Below are 21226 nucleotides of genomic sequence, written 5' to 3'. Positions count from 1 at the left end.
GTTGGTATCTGGTGCCCCTCTTCTTTAACCTATAATACAAGTAGGGGAAGAGTTGGTAGGATGCAGCGGGCCTGTACCAACTCTTTCTGGTCACAGGGTGAATTCATTAATTTTCGGATAGTGAGATGGCACTTCTACAGACCAACTTTGTTAAACCAGGATGTGTTCCATCTGTCTTGCATGGTGATCGCAGTGCTTTTGGGAAGGGATTAGGAGGTTTTCTGCTGCTTCATGCTAACTCTTACAAACGTTGCTGAGCTCCTCTCTTTAAACCCAGGCAGTCCATTTGCTTAATTTAGAACACGTGTATTCAAATCACTAAGGAACGTTTTCACTGCTGCTGAAGGGAAAAGCACATAGATAATGTGTTCTTCGTTTTTGTCAGGCTGCAGCAAGTTCTCCTTTAGAACATAAGTACTACACCTACACTGCTGTGAGATGTGAAGGGTATATTCCATAGTCTTTGAATTTTGGGTCTGGGAATGCTGGAAGATGAGCATCCTGTCAAGTATTGGGTCTCTTGCTCCATTGGCTTTCATTTGTGGTATCAATTGCCATCCCCTGAGGTCTGCTCTTCCATTGTTCTGCATTGCTGTTGTGGTAATTCTCTGACCACCGTGCTTAATTCTTTCACACCTTTCTGGATCATTTTTATTTTCTCCCTGTTGCTTCTTGTACATCTACTGCTGGGCTTTCTTCAACTTTCTTATTCTCTGGGTGATTTGCTGTGCTTATGCCATTTCAGTTCTCTCTTCTGTCTTTTCCTTCTCAGGCAGTTCTCTCTGATTGTCTTGCTGTGAACATGCGATTCCTTTGTTCCGTGAACGGAAGCAACAGTCCTTTCCCACTGTAAATATCAGCAATCTACAAGCCATTCACAGATCAAACTTTAGTTCAGCACTTGTGGGGCTTTATTCTTTCATGCAATATTATTATGGCTCAGCCTTACTATGTCCATATTGCTGAAATGGTTCTCTACATCCTTAATTTTCCATTCTGACTCCAAAGCCATTTTGTAGTAAGCATTTGCCTGTGACCCATCCGGTGCCTGTTCCCCCGGGTTGTAGGTTACTGCCAGTTGGGAGGAGGCTCAGTAGGTCAGTTTTCCAACCTCATGCTCAAAACAATGTCAAAGTTGGTTCCACTCCTTTTGAAATGATCTTTCCCCTGGCCAGTCATTCAGCCTCCTGGGAGAGGCTCCAACCCCTTAGAAGTGCCGCTCCATTTCTTGTGCTTCATGGAACTGAAGGATTTCCCAGCTCAGTCTGGCACATGGAACTGTGTCTTATGCTGCTGCCTCTGCTTCCTCATTCCATTGGTACCACTACTTCTGACTGGGTCATTTACAACTTCATTTCTGGGGGAGGAAGAAATTCCTGCCTCTTAAGATAGCACACGATGGGTAATATGTGTAGGCAACTTTTTTGTTGTAAGATACCAGAGGGCTGATTGAAACATGAAATGTATGGTAAGTAGACAAAATATTAGCATGTAGACAAAAGTATTGGCTGTGAAGGGAGAGCAAGTAAAGCATATGGCATGCTGTGATGTGTGTGGTCTGTATTGTAGAGTACTGAAGTTACTCATCACTGTGTACGTTCTGTGTTGGGAAGGAGTATCAGAGCACGCTGACGCTACATTTGCTAATCCATAGAACAAAATAGCGTCTAAATGCAACCCCCAACTGGTCCAGTGTCCTAGATCTTCAGCTAAATACTAAACTGCTAAGTTCCCATTTTTCTGTCAGTCTTTGATTTTAAGCACATAAGCATCCTCTGGTGGTTCACAAGCACGTCTGTAGGGTTGGTCTCAACAGGGCCAAGAAGAAACTAGAATATCTGCAGGGACATATCGCGTGGTGTAGGAGGGCTGATGGGGGAGGAGAGGCTAAATGTTCTGTCTAAGGGTGGTGATTGCCTGCAGGGACTGCTGTGTTTCTTAATGGCATACAAAACCAGCTTTTGTGCCTGTAAAATGTTTAATCTGTGACACAACCGGGCCTTGTTGTGTAGACTGCAGAAATCCCACGTCTTCCTCTTCTCTCACTTTCCTAGATTTTGGCTTTCATTAAATACTCAAAATTATTGATTTCAGAATCGGTTCTGAGCACTTATCTTTGGAAGTAGACTGACCGTATCCCTCACTGGTGCCATTTACCCATCCAGGTGAATTAATGAATCACTTTATTAATGCCACTGGCACATTTCTTCAACACAGATGACATGTGCCACTGCTGTCAGCCTATTACATTACTGTGAGACAGATCTGAATGTCTCTCTTCTAGACAAAAGAGCTATTAGTACAGTGTCAGTGCAGTGAAATAGTGTCATGCTAAATATTGAAAAATCCTTTTGCCATTTCTTCGTGCAGTAAATGGAACTGGAAGTTCAGGCAGTCACTGGAAAACAGAATTCAACTGCTGTGTTTGTAACAGTAGTAGGTAATGTGCTAATAAGCAATATAAATACTACAATTCAGAGCTCAGATTGCTTATTGCTGAGGTGTAAAACTAGAAAGGGTGTACGTGAATGCTGCTCAGACAGTAAGGCTCTAACAGCCAATGATAAACAAGGGGTGCAAAGCAGAAATTCATCTTCAATGATAGAGATTCAAAAAAATCAGAACAAGGGCACTTTAAGATGTTTGCATTTTCCTCTTAAAACAGCTGGGTTTCTTAAATGCTAATTTAATTACCGGTGTTTTCAGTAGCTTTAAATTGATACTGTTTGTGGATATTGTGTAAAAAACTATACAAATGTATTTTGTTCTGCATTTTTTAAAATGTTCCGAGGAGCTTGAAATTTGCCTTCCAGTCTCATCTTTACCAATTTAGCACACACAATCTACAGCCACTCATTTAGGATGCTGTGAGAAAATTGCTGTGTTACAGTTCCCATTAGCAGGGAATAAGCAGCATCAGGTTTGGAAACGCAGATCCTGCTTGTCAGACAAGCGTCTTTAGATAGCAGTTCCCCATCCCTGCCTTTTTAAACCCCAAAGAATGAAAAACATTGTGTGTCTTCTGATCTTAATTTTGCAACTTGTGCTTTCTGTTCTATTCACATGAGAAAACAAAACAGGGCCATCTGTGGCCACGTTGTAACTATATTCCTGTGGTTCTGGAGGTCTGGCAAGGTATGGGGCATGCACAGCTGCTGGTTTGGGAGGATTTAAAGGGTCATCAAGCAGTGTGAACGGTACAAGCTGGATGGCCCAAACAGGGGTTAGGGGTTCTTTTTCTTCTAAAACATCTGTAGGTCAACAAATGCAAGTGAGAGTTCGTGGTCTCCTTGGTTGTACATTTTTTCAGGTTATATGATTATTGTTATGAAAAATTGTTATTATGAGTAAGGAATTAATTTTCAAATAATCTAAAGATTTTCTCTGTATGAAATCCATAACTTAAGAGGTTTAGCCAGCTGTTTTAAATTTTCTATAATGCCTTTCTCTTAAAGATTATATTACAGAAGACAGCGTTGTTGGGTATTTCTCTGTTGTGTTTCAGTCTATCTTATTCTTCAGATGCAGCTGGGAATTGCACAAAACTGGGGAGGAAAAGAAAGATTTTCTGAATTTCAGATATCAGAATTTCTAAGCTCACTTATTGCAATTCATGTGTTTTGAAGCTTTGAGCTCATTCTTCAGGCAGCAGGTAGCTGTCCTGTGAAACTTATGAAGTGAAACTTGTGAATTGATGATACAGGTACTGAAAGATTGTTTTAGGAAGTTCTTAAGTGGTAGTATGCTATGTAGAAATTTAGTATGTAATTCTGTTGTTCTTAAAGTTCCCTAGAAGTACACGTGGGGCTGCAATTTGAGTGGTGGTATGGAGTATGATGGACCTTCGGTCTGATCAGGTAGAGCTGTTCTCAAGTTGTGTGTTCTGTTTCTATGAAACAACACACACTATCGTAATAAAATAGGACAAGATGAAAAAAGTACTGTACCCAGTATAAATATGGACTTCCCGTAAAGAACTCAACTAGTTTCTCTTTGCTTTTTCTCTTGGAAGAGCAGCCTCTGCCTTTTCCCTGTTGAAAAAGCAGTATAATTCCATGGCTTCATTTTTTTAAATAATGAATCTTTTGCAATTGATATAAGCTGCACAAAAGCACATTAAAGACCAGCTATTATTTCTTACAACTGCATTTTCAAATATTTTTTTTTTGCCATGTCTCCTTCTGTAATGGCATACTTGCATGAAGTTTCAAAAACGAAACAACAAATAAAACATCTCATCCTCAACAACAAACCCCCCCCCCAAAGGAAAAAACTAAAACAAAACATAACACCCTACTGTTTTCAGGCCTGATTTCTTTGGCAGCTCCTTTTAGGTGTCCAAAACAACGGAGTCATTCTAAAGGTCTCTTGGGAATGAGTGACCTTTTTAACTGGACAGGCTGTGGAGATGGGACTTCAGTCTTCTCTTGCAAGGATTGATATGGCAAGCACAGCAAGCTCTCAGCTGTGCTCATTTCCATCTTCACACTCAGGAATTTTTTCTTAGATTGGATGTCATTACTTGACATCTGTGACTATAGTGGTTTTGAACACACACTGAGGAGAGCTTGTACGAGGTGAAATTCTTGTCTCTTGTGTCCCCGCCCCAATCATATGACCTAAGCCATTAAATATATTTTCTCACATTTCATATTTATAAGCAAGGCTAAGTGGCAACATCATTTCAAAGTGTAACGTGTAGGATGCAACAGCTCTTCGTGTTGAAAAAAGGTAAATGTATTTGCCATACACACACTGTCACAGAGTTCTAGTTTATCTGCTTCGTAGAGATTAATGTACAGGTATAGCCTTTAGTTTCTGTCAGTATTCAGTATGTGCACTGATGTTGCCACATTTGTTTCAGTTGTAATAAGAAATGCACATGTGAGAAAGCTAAATGAACCTTCCAATTTGAGCATCCAAAAGAGAAGGTATAAACTTTCAATAACATTTTGTATCATACTGGGATTCAGACATGCAAAACAAAAATTAAAATAACCATTGGTATCATAGCAAAACTTGAAACTTCAGCCAAGATCAGGACCTCGCTGTTCTGATCTCTGCCATGTCAATAAAAGTATATTTCCACAGATAAGACTGTTCTGTTTTCCAAATTTGTGGTTGACCTGGAATTTCAAAATCAACCATGAACCATAGATTGTCCACTCACAAAAGTAATCATCACTTGTAAAGAAATCATTGCTAATGCATTAAGGTAATTCAGTGAATCTGAATGGCAGATGGGCATTTCATTCAAACATTCTGTTCCCGTCTTTCTTTGGTTGCCTTTGTATCGCTCCATTAGATCTTTTTAGCTTTCAGTGTAACTTGTCATTTTGGTGGATAGTTTGAACTTCATCAGCTGTCAAGCCAGCACAGTCTCTAACTGTAATACATAGAAACTTTCACGCAGAATTAATGCAGGTGACAGTCACAGACATTTAGATACCTTCTTAATTGTCCTAATATTAGAAGGTTATCTCCTTATTGAACATAAGCATGGGTTTCTGTGTTTAGTAATAATTAATAATAAAATTAATAGCTCTAGCTTTGTTTCAATTAGGACTGAGCATGTTTCTTGCAACTGCATTTTCAAGTAATTTTTTTGCCATGTCTGCTTCATCATATGCTCTCGCCCAAAGGGAACTTTCTCCTTAGTTCTTTGTGGCTTTTGAACAATCAGTCTGCTTAGTTTTCAGCAATCTCATTGTGCTCTTTCAGGCAGAGGTTTTAGATGTGAGAGGCAAGTTGGGTTAAAGTTGGCAAAAAGAATTCAGAAAAAGCACTCTGTGAAATAATCTTAATGTACCTCTGGGTGCATTTCCGAGATGAAAGTCATTGCAGGCTGGGTAGTATTTGCCACACTGCTGGGAGAGCAACTTGCACACCTTTTACTTGGATGATAGTCAATCTACTACATTTCATAGTTGCTTATACTTCATAAATCTACTGATATTACTTACAAGATTACCCAACACTTCCTGTAGGGAAAATTGTAGTTTCTTGCAGTATAGCAGCCAAAATCTGAGGCATTTCATCTTTTCCTGAGGAGCTCTTGGTTCCATGAAGGAGCTCCAAAACAGCTGAGACCACTACTGAGGACTGACAGACCAGCTGCTTGCTGCCACGTTTCTGTTGGGCTTGCTGATTTTCTCCAATATAAGATTTTCTTACTAGCAGTACATCATCTTTATGGGAGAGGGAAAAATAAATAAATTGTGCAGCGAAGGTGACTGGAATGAATAATTTGTCTTCTATAACATCTTTTTCCTTCCTGATAGATACCAACTGTCAGAGCTTAGCTGACTTCTATTGACTTTCTCCAAATTCTGGTCATTTCCCTTCTGATTTTTTACCACAGGACTACAGATATCTGGAAAACTAAATGTAGAATTCATATTCCATTCATATTTCATTTTTTTCCACCCATGCTGTATCCTGTGTTTTGTCACAGAGCACTTGCCTGTCCTCTTCTCTCCCCTTCAGATAATCACATAGAAAAATATTTGAGTAGTTGGGTGGAAACACTCAGGAGCAGTTGTCCAAGGTTAAAGTGCATGTGTTACTTCACTTCTTCCCTCTTGTAACAGGAGCAGGCAGCCCCAGCCTGAATTCTGTCCAGACTCCATACCTGGACCACACTGGCACATACAATAAAATCTACTTGTGTTCAGTAGCCCCCCTTTGGGGCTCGTACTCCGTACATCTTCTGTTTCCTTGAAAGAAGTCATCTGGGAACCCCTTTTTCTGTCCTTCCTGAGACTGGGCTTTGGGCTGGGTCCAGGCTAGGCCCTGAGCTGCAGCAGGCCGGGCGCAGGCCGCCTCGTTCCTGAGGGGCCTGGGGGAGGTGGGAGAGGGCTGAGGGGGAGCATGGGGCTGGGCAAAGCCTGCAAGATAAAATACGGGCTGGATGGATCAAATGGGGCTTAAAATACAGTTGATCACAATTACACGTGTACAGGCCCAATCTGTCACAGTGTTTATTTAATCAAGATCACATAGAGATTTTAATTAAAATAGTGAGCGTAAAAAATAAGGCTGGTCATCTGTAACTGACAAGTGTGTTTAGTTACAAAGGCCAAAAAACGGTCCTTATTTATGTGTTAGTTTTGCTAAATGAATAATTTGTTTAGATCACTTGCAATCACTTGGCACAGAGTGATGTTAAAAAATAGTTTCTCATCCAGTTGGTGCCATTAGGAAAGAGCCCATTATTTTCAGTGAGGTGGTATCCAGCCTTGAAAAATTGCTGTAACTGCTGCTCGTCTTAATTTATTGAATTTGGAAAATGGGGGAAAGATTTTCAATTTCTAATTTTTCAATATTCTGCAACACCTGTTTCTCAAATGGTGCTTAGAAAGGGAAAAATGGGCTGGGGGGGGGGGGGGGGGGAAACCATTGTTCTTTTTGAGGGGAGATGAGGGGAACTGGTTTAGGTCTGGCCTAAAATAGAGAAGACATCACTGTTGGGTGTCTTAATTTAATTTGCTTTGGCAATATTCGTTTCTGAACTTGCTAGACAAGACTTTCATGTCTGTTTAGCAGGACAAACTGCTCTATTAATTAAGCTCGGTCCCATAAATCTCTTTTTAACTTGCAATCAAATCCCAAAATAACCTGGATCATGTTGCTGTTGAAGTATCTGCAGCCCAGGAGAATGGGGCTTAATATTTCATTTGTCTTGTGTTCAGATGTGATGTGACTTGTAAGATGTCATTTTTGCATTGGGAATAAAAATCACTAAGTCTATCTTCTAATGGTCTTGCACCAAGAAACAAGTAATATACTGTGATTTGTAGTAATCTAGTTTTTAATGAAAATGTATCTACATGCATTTCTCGAAAACAAATTTCTTGGAGAAATAACCTTACTGAGTCAAAACATAATCAGCCTGACATTTCATATCAGGAGAAAAAAAATGTGCCTGGAGTTAGGGGAACATTGCAATATATAAATGGCAGAAACAAATACTCATGCAAAAATTTAGCTCAGGACACTAGTTTTTGCTCATGTTGGATACCTGCTACAATTACAATGCAGATGGCTTTTTTGGAGGTACAATGTGCACCTACTGCAATCAATCTCAGAGATAGTGTAGCTCATTGTAATTAGTTAGCCAGAGGAAATGAAATTAAGTACCATTTCAGTTGGTAATTGTGTATAATAATGGTTTCTGCACGTTTGTTTCTCTTCACTGAGCAGATGTTAACTGGCAAAACTTCTCTGGAGGGAAAAAACTTCTCTGGAAAGCCCTTTGCTCCTCCCATCCTGTGGTGCTCAAACTCCTTTCTTCCATTTTTCTGTGGGTCCTGGGTTCTTCCATTTTTCTGGGCTCTTTGACGAAACACCTTTGGAAAGGGGGACAGGGGAAGGGTTAGAGTAATTCCTCCAGGAACCAGAGTAGTAATTCCTACAGGCATTCACAGCAAAGAGTAATTCCTACAGGACTCTAAAATTAATATCATGCTATAACATTCATAGGTTTATTTTTCTGAGAGAGAAATGTGCTTTTTGTCACCTTTTTTTCACAAGACAATAGAGTTTGTGTCCTTTGTGCCGAGGGCAAACCACATTAGAGTGTGACAGAGGGAAAGCTAGACAAGATTAATGAAATTGCTTATAATCTTGCACAGTTCAGCTCAGGTTTTCAAAACCACAAGGCATATGCTATTCATGTGGCTTCCAATATGCAAGTGTTATTTATACACATGGTGGGGGGATCAGGCAGGCAGCCAAAGCCCAGTAGACTTTTTGTAGCTTTTGTCAATGTACTGCTGAGATGTCTTCTGTTGGCTTGCTTTTTCTTTTTTACCCACACAGGTTATATTCAGTGGCTGGGTTCCTCATGATGCTTCTCAAACATCTAGACACTCTTCAAGTCTCAGACTTTGCTTGAGTAATTCTGCTCATGCAGTTAAGCAAACTTTGTAGTCAAACACGACGACGTGTGTTGATTCACTGGTGCCTTTAGTTTTTCTTAACTCTTTGCTACCAAAACCACCAGTCAGTTTTAGCAGCATCCAGACTACTAGACCCCTGGAAGATCCCCAGTTGTCAAATCTACTAGTATCTTCTCAGACAATTAGTGCTTTCATTCACAATACATCCCATTTCATTTTGCTCAGTAAAATCCCATAACGAGCAAGTGATTTGAGTTCTCCACTCATTGGTGGTTGTGCCATGTTAAGCATTACCCTTTGGCTGAACCACAACAGCACAGTCGATGATCGCGATACCCTGCTGTGTCAGGTCTCAGAGCAGGACTGTTGTGCTGGAGCGTTGTTATTCGTGGGGTCTGCCTGAGCGTACTTTGTGTTATGCAGGACTTCCTTTCCTCCCTCACCTTATTATATATTATATAAATATATAAAACGTTATATATAACTGTATAATTTTATTATATGCTAGAAGAGAGAGAGGATAGATTTAGAGTAGAGGTTAGGAGGAAATTCTTCCCTCAGAGGGTGGTGAAGCCCTGTCCCAGGCTGCCCAGAGAGGCTGTGGGTGCCCCATCCCTGGGGGTTGGACGAGACCCTGAGTAACATGATGCAGTGGGTGACATCCCTGCCTATGGCAGTGAGTTGGAACTGGGGGATCTTTGAGGTCCCTTACAACCCAAGCCATTCTATGGTACGATTCTACGATATGATTATATTGACTGCCATTATGCATATGCATGAAAGAGGAAATAAGCATAAACCTTCTGATGTTCTAAATGTGACTGTTGCTTTCAATTTTGAGCAGAAGTTGCCCTGTGGGCACCGTGTTTTTGAAGTAGATGTTTCTGAATTGGTCCTGCTACCAACTACATTGGTATACCCGTGCAAGGGGGCAGAATCTTTAGAGCAAATAAGATGCAAGATTTTTTTTTTTTGAGTAACATTAAATGACAGGAGGAACTCTGCTTCTACCAAAAGATATTGGGATGGCGTTGCTGTACAAGTACGTTGTGAGAAGTTAATCCTTTTGACAAAATGGCCTCAGGCCTCTCATGATTTCTGTTTTTCTACAGAACCCCCAACTCCTATTGCCCCTCCTGAGCTGCTGGCAGTCGGAGCCACCTACCTGTGGATCAAACCCAACGCCAACTCCATCATTGGAGATGGGCCCATCATACTGAAAGAGGTGGAATATCGGACAACCACTGGGAACTGGGCAGAAACACACATTGTAGATTCCCCTAATTACAAACTGTGGCATTTGGACCCTGATGTGGAGTATGAGATCAGAGTGCTGCTGACTCGCCCTGGAGAAGGAGGCACAGGACCACCTGGGCCACCACTTACAACAAGGACAAAATGTGCAGGTAGGGTTTCTGCTGTTTTATTATACTGCATGGATGTTTTGGTTTAGTTACTAATGCCTAAACAACTGGTTCTCCACCTATCCTTATTGTAGACATTCTTCTTTAGAGATCTGAATTCAGCTTAAATGTATTGTGGTTTATTTATTTTTTATTATTATTATTTTTACTTTACCATCCACAGGCAAATGTTTGAGTGTTGTTTTTTTAAGTGTAGTATATTTGCTAAACTTTCTGCTACAGTGTATGGCTGTTTCTGTTGAAATGGGCAAGCCAATGAGAGTTTTCCAACCAATTCTCATGCTGGCAAATTGATCTTAGGACCTGTCTGCTGTCAAATTTTCACCTTGCAAGTACATGGCAAAATATATGCTGTTCTTGGGTAGCAGTTTGTCATTGGCTATTCAGTACAATGGTGTGAAGTGGTAAACGTTTTTATATTCTATTTGATTGTATTGATTCTTCCTCTCAATTCTGATGAAGAAACCTGTTCAAACACTGGAGTGTCTTCCATTTGTCTTTCATATTGGAACACATCAGTGTTGATCCAGGGACAGGAGAAGTCTATCTTCTTTCTAAAGCATGCTGGCCTTTCTGAAAAAACTAAAGATCATGTTCCTCATGTTTCAGGTATATTGGCTGTTCACCCTGTTCTCATAGCTCAATCGTTAGCCATTAAGGGAAATCAAGCTCTGTGCCTTGCAAGGGAGTGAACAAAGTAGTTTACTACCCAGCAGTTTTTTCCACCACACAACTGAATTCTCAAGGTTTTCATTTTTGTAATTTTTGTGAGATTCTTACAGTGGTGTGAACAAAGGACAGACTAAAAGACTGCTCTCCCCTTTCTACAACTTCACTTTTCTCCCCACAAACCAAGTGGTTTACAATGAGTTGGTTTAATCAGCAGAGAGCTTACGCAAAAGCGTTCTGGTTTCAGTTACTCTTTCTGACCAAATAACAAATCTGAATGTGAATAATGCATCACGAACAGATAAATGCCATCCTGGGATGGGATTCAGCAGTGCAACGTCAGTATTCCTCACCCACTCGCAAAGCATGTGCATCCCCAGCAGGACCCTCTTCATCTGCCAAGAAAGGAAGCCTGGCAGGTCTGGGGAGCATGTCCTTACTGCCTCTCCTTTTTTGTACAGGTTAGGCAGCAATGTGAACATCTAGTGTATCTTTGAGAAGATTTGGTTAAAAATTAAAAAAAAAAAAAAAAAATCTGAGCATGAAGATTTGGCATGGAAGCGTTTGCTATACTCAACACTTGTCTATTGATAGAAGACAGTATCTGGAGGCTTTCCTGCAGCTAGGCTGTGATCTCGATGTCCTGGCCTGTTTGAGAAATTGGCACGTGCTCTCCCACCCAGCTTTCGTCTGTCTCCTAATTCACTAGCATTGTGGTCAAATTCTCTAACCTTCATCAGAAATAACTACAGACCTGACCTGACACTATGCATATGCATACGGAAATGCGGCATGCTGCGGTTTGGTTTCTTGTTTGTGCCTTGCAGCTTTGTAGGCAGCTTTCCAGAGCAGCCAAGCTTGCAAACTGGTCTGGTAATACTTTCCAGGTACTATAGGGATTAAAAAAAAAGGAGGAAGAAAAAAAAGTTGTTAACTTTGTGCTTAATACAATGTCTTGTACTGGATCTCAAATTGCTGAGCTTCTTGCTCCAACTGGGTATTGACTGACATTATGAAGGATGATGCAGATAATCTGTTCAAATTGGCTAAGTGGTGCCACTTACTGTTTTCCACCCTAATTTACTAATGAAAATCTAACTGGAGAAGGTCATTCTATTAATGTTAATTGTCATACAGAGCTTCTTGAGATTGATGGTGATGACATTTATGTTTTGTGTAGGGCATTGGGTGGGTGAAATTGTAATGATCTTGATCTAAACATGGACTCAAAGGAAGGAAGGGACTTGCACAATATCTGAAGATACACAACTTCTTGAAAATACCAACTGAAAAGATAAATAAGAAAATGCAAGTCATTATCCCAATTTTCATTTGTGGTGGTAGAACTCCTTTAAAATGCTCTATTTCCAGTATAATTACACAAATCTTTCATGATAAAGTTTTTCAAAAATATGTTAAATGAAGAAAGGAGCACTACCTCCTTGACTTTTCTTGCAGTGCCTGATGAATGACGTCAACTGAAATGGAGGTTTGTTTTGTTTTTAAATATTTGAGTGAAGATTTGTGCTGATTTTTTCACTGGAAAAACATTGGACTTCTTTCTTCCCTGCTGTTGTTGTTGTTGTTGTTGTTGTTGTTGTTCTTTTTGTCATTACATTTTCTTGGCAAGGAGGGAGGTTTGTAGGCAGTCAGTAGATGGCCGAAGTAGTCCTGTTTTACAGTGTTGATACCGTGTTTATTAGGCCCATTACTACAGATAGCAAAATTGAATGCAGAAGTGATAGCAGACAATATCACCTCTACTGGAGATGTAATATTTACTTAGTTATTGAAATTGCAAGAAATATGTGTAACGATAAACAGAAGCTGTTGGCAACTTTCTGAGAATGAGAAGCCAACAGCCTTTTTTACTAACTGGTTTCCTTGCTGTCCTTTCCCATAAACTTGTGTGCCAGGGAGCCTGAGTATGTCCTGGGAGAGCTATCAGTTTAGGCATATCTTAAAATGGTATTTTTCTTCCTCCAACTCTGAGTTAGAGTAGAATTTAGGAAGGATCAGGCTTTTTTCTTGCTTCAGTTCAAGTGCTAGAAGCTCATTTACAAAGTTGCAGCTGTCTGGTGTTTCTTGACTGCAGGCCTTGCATCAAAGCTCCTGTGTGACCGGAATGGCTCAGCATGAGCTCAGAAAGTCATTACACCATGACAAAACTGTTATCAAGATCAGATTTTTTGATGAGAGTGAATGGAATTTGTTTACACAGACTTTAAAAGTTTTTTTTGATTAAATGAAATCCATAAAAACTAATTACGGAAGGTTCTGCTTTAAATGAGCACAAAGAAGTTTTATTAAACTGGATAGTATCTTATCTAAATTTGTATAAACAGCATGTACCTGGGCAGCCATTATCCCTCTGATGATGCTCCTGGTTTTCTGCAGGGCAGCATTACAAGACTTCATTATTATTTGATTTTTAGAAATGATACTGAAAATTGGACCCCACCTTGCCTCTGTTCAGGAAAAGCCAACTGCAAGAAAATATGGCAAACCTTGTTTTTCCAACTGAATGGTGTGTTCCTTTTGTTCTGTAATTTTTATTCTTATTTCCATAGACTGTGAGAGGCTGTGACTTGGGGCAGGAGAATACATGGCCTTGAGACATATGAAGCAGTAAACTGTCAGAGGAGAGTTGCACAGCAGGAACGAGGAGATCAGAAAGCCAGACTGTGTAAGGTTAAAACCAGACACAGGGTTGAGGGGCAGTTGAAGGGAAGGAAAACATAACATACTAGCTTTTTCCTCCAGAGGTAACAGGATCAGAAGAACTGTTTGACTGCAGTTCCTAGTAGTGGTCTGTTCAGCACTGTCTTCTCTGTGTAGCTTTTTTCAGCCATCCTCATTAGTTAAATCATTAGGTCCTTAATTTATTATTATTATTTTTAAAAATTTTTAATTTTTCTTTTTGTGGGCTTCATTCCAAAGGAATGTACTTTGGAAAGCTGTGCTTTGGGAATGTTGGGGCTTGTTCTCTTCTGTGTGCTTGCTTATTTAGCAGTCCTCTGCTTTTTTCTTTCTCCAGTTGCCACAGAAAGGGAGAAGAGGGGAGAAGTCTCTGTTCCCCTGGTGGGTGGGAAGGAGAAGGGAGGACCTTGCAGGTGGGGTCATTGTTATGGGGAAAGAAAACCTCATCTGGGGACTGTTCTTCTCGTAAGTGGAAGAACTTGCTTGAAAAGCAAGGCCAAAGAGTCGGGGCAGATGGGAGTTTATTTGAAAATATTTAGAGCTGGTTAAAATACTACCTGAAAAAGGTAGTGAACAATTGCTTCTCTGCCTTTGTGGATGACAGCAACAAGTGACTTGCTACAGGGAGGGGTTTGTGTCCTTGCAAGCAGTGAACTTTCCAGTCTGACAGAAGAAAGTCCTCAGAAATGCTGTAATCCCCCCCAAAATAAAGGTGTGACAATGATTCTTTATAGAACAAGCATATGAAAATAAAAGGGTTGTCCTGATAAAAACTTCATGTGGATCACATGCAGCTTGTCATTTAAGCTGAGCAGCTGAGACTGGTTTACTCAGCAAGGCAACATGATCCAGTTCCCGGAGAAAGGACCGGTTGTGAGGATCAATACTGTCTTTGTTCTTGGACTAGAGAAATGAGTTAAGCTTGAACAATGTGACTGAAATGCTTCTTTTTCAAATACGGTAAAACAGCTGATATAAATGTAAATAATTTGTACTTCCAGACTTTGAAAAGATGTTTATAAGTAGTCAGAAAACCTTTCCCTTCCATTACTAGGTATTTTGTTGCAATGCTTACAAATAATAAACTGTTTTTACCATTTTCTGAGGTTTCATATTTAATGGCAATGTGTGTGTTGCTCTTTTACGGATGTTAGAAAAAGTAGGTATTTGTATTCTGTTAGGAAAGGCACAAACTGGAAAAGAGTTAGGTTGTTTTAAGGTCACCAACCTATGAATTGTTAGAACCGTAGTTTCAAAAATGTTTATTTCTGATTTAATTTTAAGGTGATAGCTCCCCTTACATGGGAATTGTTTCATCTTGATGTTGAAAAATAAGATTTGTGGTGGCTTTGATTGTTTCCAAGCTTAGAGGAACTCTGGAACAACAACAAAAAATCCAATACGTGAGTCAAAGCTCTGTACCAGTGGCATACCAAATGATTGGAAAGAGGGTCCTGTACAACTGATGTGTAGGTGTTATTAGAATAGCTCATTCACAGACTAATTCGGCTTAGAGTTGCTGTACATTTTCCCTGAAATAGGAATTTGTCACTAATATTATTTGGGAAGTTAATTCAACTCTTCGGTCCACTGTCTTCCATAGTTTTAAACGTAGGCAACAGGGAAAATAAATGCTTATTTAGGAGGAATGCTTACTTTTGAAAAACACTTTGAAAAAAAAAATCAGCAGTGAAAGAAAGGCTTACTGGAGTTTCTTTTTTTTTTTTCTTTTTTATTAGTAAAATTCTAGAAAAAAAGAAAAGTATTCTTTTCTTGCCTATAATACAAGCCTCTGTGGCACATGTTCAGTTTGTGTTCAGTTTTGCTCTCTTGCTAAATTCCCTGAAACAAAGGCTTGTGTAGCAAAATGAAATGAGTTGTTCTGCTCTTGATAGCGTCTGCTCCCAAGAGCCAGGGAGCACTGCAGGTGAGCTGTTGAGAACGGCACAATCTCGTGTCTGAGTTTTGATATGTGGATCCTGCAAAGCCTGTGGGACTCCTACCTGTTTTAGTGACTTTGTCCGTTAGCTTCGGCATTTTGTTGATGATTGAAACTCTGCTTTCATTCCACCTCAATAGCCTTTGGCATGTCAGCTAGAGAGATAAGAGCAGACAGAAAAATATTATATTTCTTCTTTTTGATCCTTGATCCCTAATTTGTGCTTGGAAACAGACTGACAGTGTTGTTGAAAGATACAGGCTTCATCTGTATCACGTCCTACTAGCTTAAGTCGTTTTACATATAAGATGTTAATTCTCTCTGTGATACTGATTAAATAGTTAACATGTTTCTTCCTTTTTACTTTATCCTTTTTCTTTACTTATTAATTTTTGGGGAGTAGAGAGACAGCATTTACCTTTTACATAACAGCTGAAAGAAAGGGTGCAGTACTTATTCGCTAGGGAACCTGCTTTGGCAGGGGGGTTGGACCCGAAGATCTCTTGAGGTCCCTTTCAACCCCTACAGTCCTGTGGTTCTGTGATTTCCTGATCATGCGTTTTGTGGCTATGAGCGTGTCGGAGCGGTACAACTCTCTTCTTCTTTGTCAGGTTTCAATTTCTGTTAGACCATAATGCATAACTTCTGGGCCATCCAGACACTCCCAGTTTGTAACGTGGAGCTCTGTAAGAAATGGATTTCAGGTTTCTCTTCAAGCTGCAGAGCCGTAGCTGGTTGCTGGTGGGGGCCCTTTGAGGAGCTGCCAATATAAACTGATCGATGCATTGGCTGGAGAAATGTGATCAAAGTGGAATGGCAGCTTTCAAAGTACAGAGGGTAGATTATGTCTAACTATGAATTATAGTCACCAGCAAAGAATTATGACACCAACTAAAACCCAACCAGAACAATAGCTACGTTGTCTGGGATGTAACAGCAGCAGCGACCAATATGGAACAGAAAGAATCTGGGCGCAGAAGAGGAGGTAATCAGGTGGTGAAACAGGAAGCAGGTGCCGTGGGTGGCTGACACAAGGCAGGGCCCCTGAAACGCCAAACTGGAGCTGACAAGATACCTGGGCTGGCTTGAGAGCCCGGCCCATCCAAAGTTCAGGCATGAAATTCAGAGCATTGGGAAGTGGCAGTGTGCAGAGGGAAAGCTGGGATTTACTGCTGAACTGGGTCGGCATGCCATAAATCTGCTGGTTGTTTCTAGCAGTGACCGGTGCCAGACAATTCCCGAGTCTCACAAAGCATGTTTCCTGTTGCCTTGAACCGGGGCACATGTGGTGAGGAATTTTTTTATCCTGACCCCGGCAGGAGATGGGCTTTTGTCCTGAGGCACGTGGATTGATTACCCTTATCTTAGTCTGCATAAATACCGTCATGAATGTAGAGGCAGTCATAATAGTGCTGTGCTCTGGAGATTTTTCTGGAGGGATTTTGCTCGTGATGGATTTAAATTCTAGGGATTTATTTCTTTTTATCTGCAAAGGCAGTTTGTTATCCAGAAATGTTTTTTATTTTTATTTATTAGTATGAAGTCTAGTTATTCATTTCCACATGCCTCTGTTTCTGCTTGGTGGCGTTGGTGTTTAATTTAATGAATTTCTACAATGTGGTTTGAATACAGCATTATATCCTGAGTGGGCAGGCTGGCCAGGAAGGTGACAACTCTCATAAAGGCATTAGGCTCTCATGCTAAGAATAGATCTTGCTGATTATGGGACCTCATGACTTTTTCCAAAAGAATTGAACCTGCCTAGCACCTGTTTTCATGCCAGTGGAATTAGGGCACTGCTCTTTTTGATACTCCGTGGCTCTCAGTCCTGTCCAGGTTTCATCCCAAACAGACCAAGCATTCCTACTCTGAAGAGGCAAAAGTGGTGGTGGTGGGGAGAGAGAGTTGTGCGACTGTTGTTTTGCAGTTCGCTTAAATTGTGAAAGGACAGACAAAAAAGAACGGATACTTGATGTGCTAATAGCTTCTTTCCTCTTTGCTTATGCAGCTTCATTTTAGCATCCTCAATTTGAGGGTCTCTGCAGCGCGGTCCTAAAAGTGCGATTCCACAAAATTGTGCCCATAGTTTGTGTAAATCTGGCACTGCTACACCAAAGTCACCGTTCTACACCAGTTGTAAATCCAGCCCCCAATTTGCAAAAACGGGCCAGGCGTTTTTTCTTGATTGTCACTCAGTCCTCTGCTAAAAGCAATTTATTTAAATTGCATGGTGTCTTTTAGTCTTCAGTTAAGTGCCATCTTTCATAAAATTTCATCCCTTATTACCATATTATTACTGCTTCTGGTAGCTTTTTGAGGGTGCGATGAGATGATCGTTTCCAGATGTCGCTTTATAAGAGTGAAAAGCCCAGTTAGTGGGAGGAAACTGGAAAGGATAATGCGCTGTGTGTGTGCCTGCCGTGCGTGTGTTAAGCATTGAACTTCCACTGAGGAGCAACCAAAGGGAGGTGTCTGTTTCCCTTCTCTGTGTAAGATATACTATAACTCATCCCGGGACTGAAATGACAGATCCAGTCTTGCAAATCATTTATTAAAAGCTCTATGGATTTGCATAGTCATGAGCCTATCTTTGTCCTGGGACAAACCCTGCTCACCGCTTCCTGCTTGTGCTTCTCTTTTTGCTTTTCCAGAGACAGCTGAAACATAAATGCCTTTCAGTTTTAAATGTGTTTTTAATGTACACAAGTCTGCATTAAAAAAGCACTCAAATAATAAGAGGCGTTTAGAGTTTATACACTGGAAGTGCCCAATTTTAAACATTTTGAAGAATAAAAGGCACTTTAATTGGCTTTTTTGGAAGCTCTAGCATGTAGTACAAAAGCAAGGCAGGGGCTGAATTGAACGGAACACTACATCTTTAGCCTCATGTTGCGCTTTTAACCCTTAGATATTTGTAAGACATTTGGAAATATTTTATTCCTTAAATTTTTAGTTCCACTTCATAATAAATAGTTGACATTTTTATTTTTTCCCAGTGGACACTGCAAAGTGAAGATGAACACGGCTTCTTGTTTAACACTTGCCAACTTACCCATATCAGCCAGGTTGTTGTTGCACAGCCTGGGAGAGGAGAGAGGGAAAGGGGGAAAGGATTTAAACAAAAACACAACTCATCCCCACTGAGGCCTTAAATACTGTTGCAGAACCAGCAGATGGAGTATGAGAGTACAAAACCTTTTCTGTGCTGGTTTGTGCATTTGTCTGCGTAAGTGCATTGCATTTTTGTTTGGTTTTCATGCTGGTTGAGCTTGAAAATGGGACATTGGTGGTTTTGGTGTTTTAACGACCTGTTTTGTTCATAGATGTTTCTGTGACGTGTTATGTTACAGAATGATGTACCCAAGAGTGAATCCAGCCTCTTGTTCCTCCTTGCGGGTTGCAGGGATCCCTTTGTGTTCACATTTCATAGGCGGAGAAGTAGGGACCCTCGTTCTCCACAGGCTTTGGGTTGCGATCCACGTGATTGCCAAGACCATGGCACTGGTAAGGGATCTAAACTTAGTCACCATCTATAGACTTTGTTATTCCTCTGAGAACAAAGAGAGAAAAGGGTAACGCTTTCAAGTGCTTTAAACTTAATTTTGCCTTTTAGCTAAAAAAAACTTGGAAAAGCTTTCTTTCTTTTCTTTCTTTCTTTTTTATTTTTTTAAAAGCTGTGCTTTTAAAAACACGAAGCAGTAGAACATTCTATGACTCTGGAAATAGTATTCAAGTAGACCGTAGCTGTGACCATATCAAAGTATTCAAATATTGCTGGAAAGGCATACAGACCTGAGCATCAAAATCAGACTGACAGTTGTTATTACAATGTATTGCATTCAAGGTCCACAAATCCTCATTTTAGCTGCCAATAATCCTTCAAATTATTAAAGTAAAATCTTGGTGCAGAGACCATTGGAAAGGGGTTTATAGCAAGACCACAACTCACGAGATAACAAAATCTGAAAGCCTTGACATCACAGCCCCGCTGGCACTGTGGAAGATTTTCCAGCTTTTACTGTAGAATGACAAAAACACAGTAGGGAAGTTGGGCTTGCAGATTCACCCAAACCTCCAGAAGCTAACTGTTCAGTACAGGAAAGTTGATGAAAATATTTGGTGAGGTTGAAAGAACAGACTATTTGTCAAGGAAGTCCATCACTTCTAAGATAAAGCCTTAGAGAGATCGATTTGTCCAAGCTGGGATTCTTAATTCTAACATTTTAGCAGTGCTTCTAATAGGTAAATAAATCGTTAGCATCAGAGGAGGGAGGGAGGCAAAGGAGTGGGGTATCAAGTTCAAGAGAATGAATGCTGCACCAAAGGCAGTCTTAGGTACAACGTGCGGTTCTGTAGATGGACAAAGTTGTACATATTAATAACCGGTTCTTCCCAGTTGGTTTTGTTCTCAGGTGGATTATTTGTTAAACTACTGCAGGAGCAAACCTCTCCACCCGCTGTTTTATGGGTCACTTTGGTACAGCATTTATTTTTACATTCGTAACACGTCCCCTTGCCAAAAGATCCCCGTGATTCTGCATCCTGGGCAGAATCCCATTGTTGTTAAAACGAAACCTGAAAGCAAGTCTCTGTGATATTTTTTTTTATTTTGTGCAAAGCTAAAAGAGCGGTATGCCAGTTCAGATGGAAACCCTGATACCCTTCCTGCTCTAAGAGAGCCCAAGTGGTTTGAGCTGTCTGGTGCAAGTCCCATTAAAATACTGATGTAATGTCCACTCGTGTCACCGTTGCACGTTACGTTCTATAACTTGCTTTGTGGCGATGGGGCGGTTGGGGTAATGGATGCGTTCTGATTCTTGTGAGCATGGCTTCCCATCCCTCCGCACATATTATGGTCTGTCTGTCTTCTAAAGCATTCCAACAGCGCATGCATGCTAGTGTTGGTTGCAAGACTTCCCTATGCGGGAACCCAACTTCTTTGATTTCTGTCTCCATCCTCTTCTGCAGAAACCAGGAAACGCAGAGCTGGAAGATAGACTCTGAAATACCTGACCTAAAACCCATGGAGTAAAAATCAGTCTTCTGTCTGCTGCTTGTGCTTCTGTTTGATCTATGGCTGTTTTCAATAGTAGTTGGTTTCAATTAGTGTTGTGCATGCGAACTCCAGATAGGAACCTTCTGCCAGCCTTCTCCTGTCTATGAAAGGCGTAGGCAATTTGTAGTTTTCCCTTGATCCAGCTGGCACAGCAGAGCAAATATTTACTAACTTTCACACCGAAGCAAATATCTTGGTGTAAAGGAGTTGGAATTGCATTCTGTGCAAACAGGTGCTTCCCATAATACCAGTGCACGATGCTGCAGCCGATCAGGAATTGCTGTTGGATCTCTCAGGCTGCTGGTGGCACAGCTGGACCGAGGCTCACGGGTCAGCGTCAGTGCTCTTTGGGCTGTAGAGGTGTACCTGAGTGCTGAAGGTGTTATCAGGATCAGCTCGATATCCCTGCCTTTTCCTCATGACAGCGGGGTCCCGTGGCAGTAAGATGCTGAGGTGTTTTAAAAGCAAGCACTGATGATAGAGGGGAAGGCAGAGCATTGCTTGTGATGTAGATGTGTTAAGCAAATGTAAAGTTTGC

The 21226-nt window shown here is 40.7% G+C and overlaps 1 protein-coding gene across 13 annotated transcripts in view; it reads left to right on the top strand.

Annotated features, from left to right (window-relative positions):
• Nucleotides 1-21226, top strand: part of PTPRT (protein tyrosine phosphatase receptor type T) — a 502670-nt gene that overhangs the window by 265997 nt on the left and 215447 nt on the right. For all 13 annotated transcript variants that reach the window (XM_035344293.1, XM_035344286.1, XM_035344283.1 and 10 more), the window contains exon 7: nucleotides 10013-10306. In XM_035344293.1, the coding sequence (XP_035200184.1) occupies nucleotides 10013-10306 (294 nt within the window). The remainder of the gene's footprint in view (nucleotides 1-10012; nucleotides 10307-21226) is intronic.

The sequence above is a fragment of the Oxyura jamaicensis genome, chromosome 20 (assembly GCF_011077185.1).
Source record: "Oxyura jamaicensis isolate SHBP4307 breed ruddy duck chromosome 20, BPBGC_Ojam_1.0, whole genome shotgun sequence".
NCBI lineage: Eukaryota > Metazoa > Chordata > Aves > Anseriformes > Anatidae > Oxyura > Oxyura jamaicensis.
Note: the sequence above shows the minus strand (reverse complement) of the source record. Positions and strands in the feature narration are given on the sequence as shown.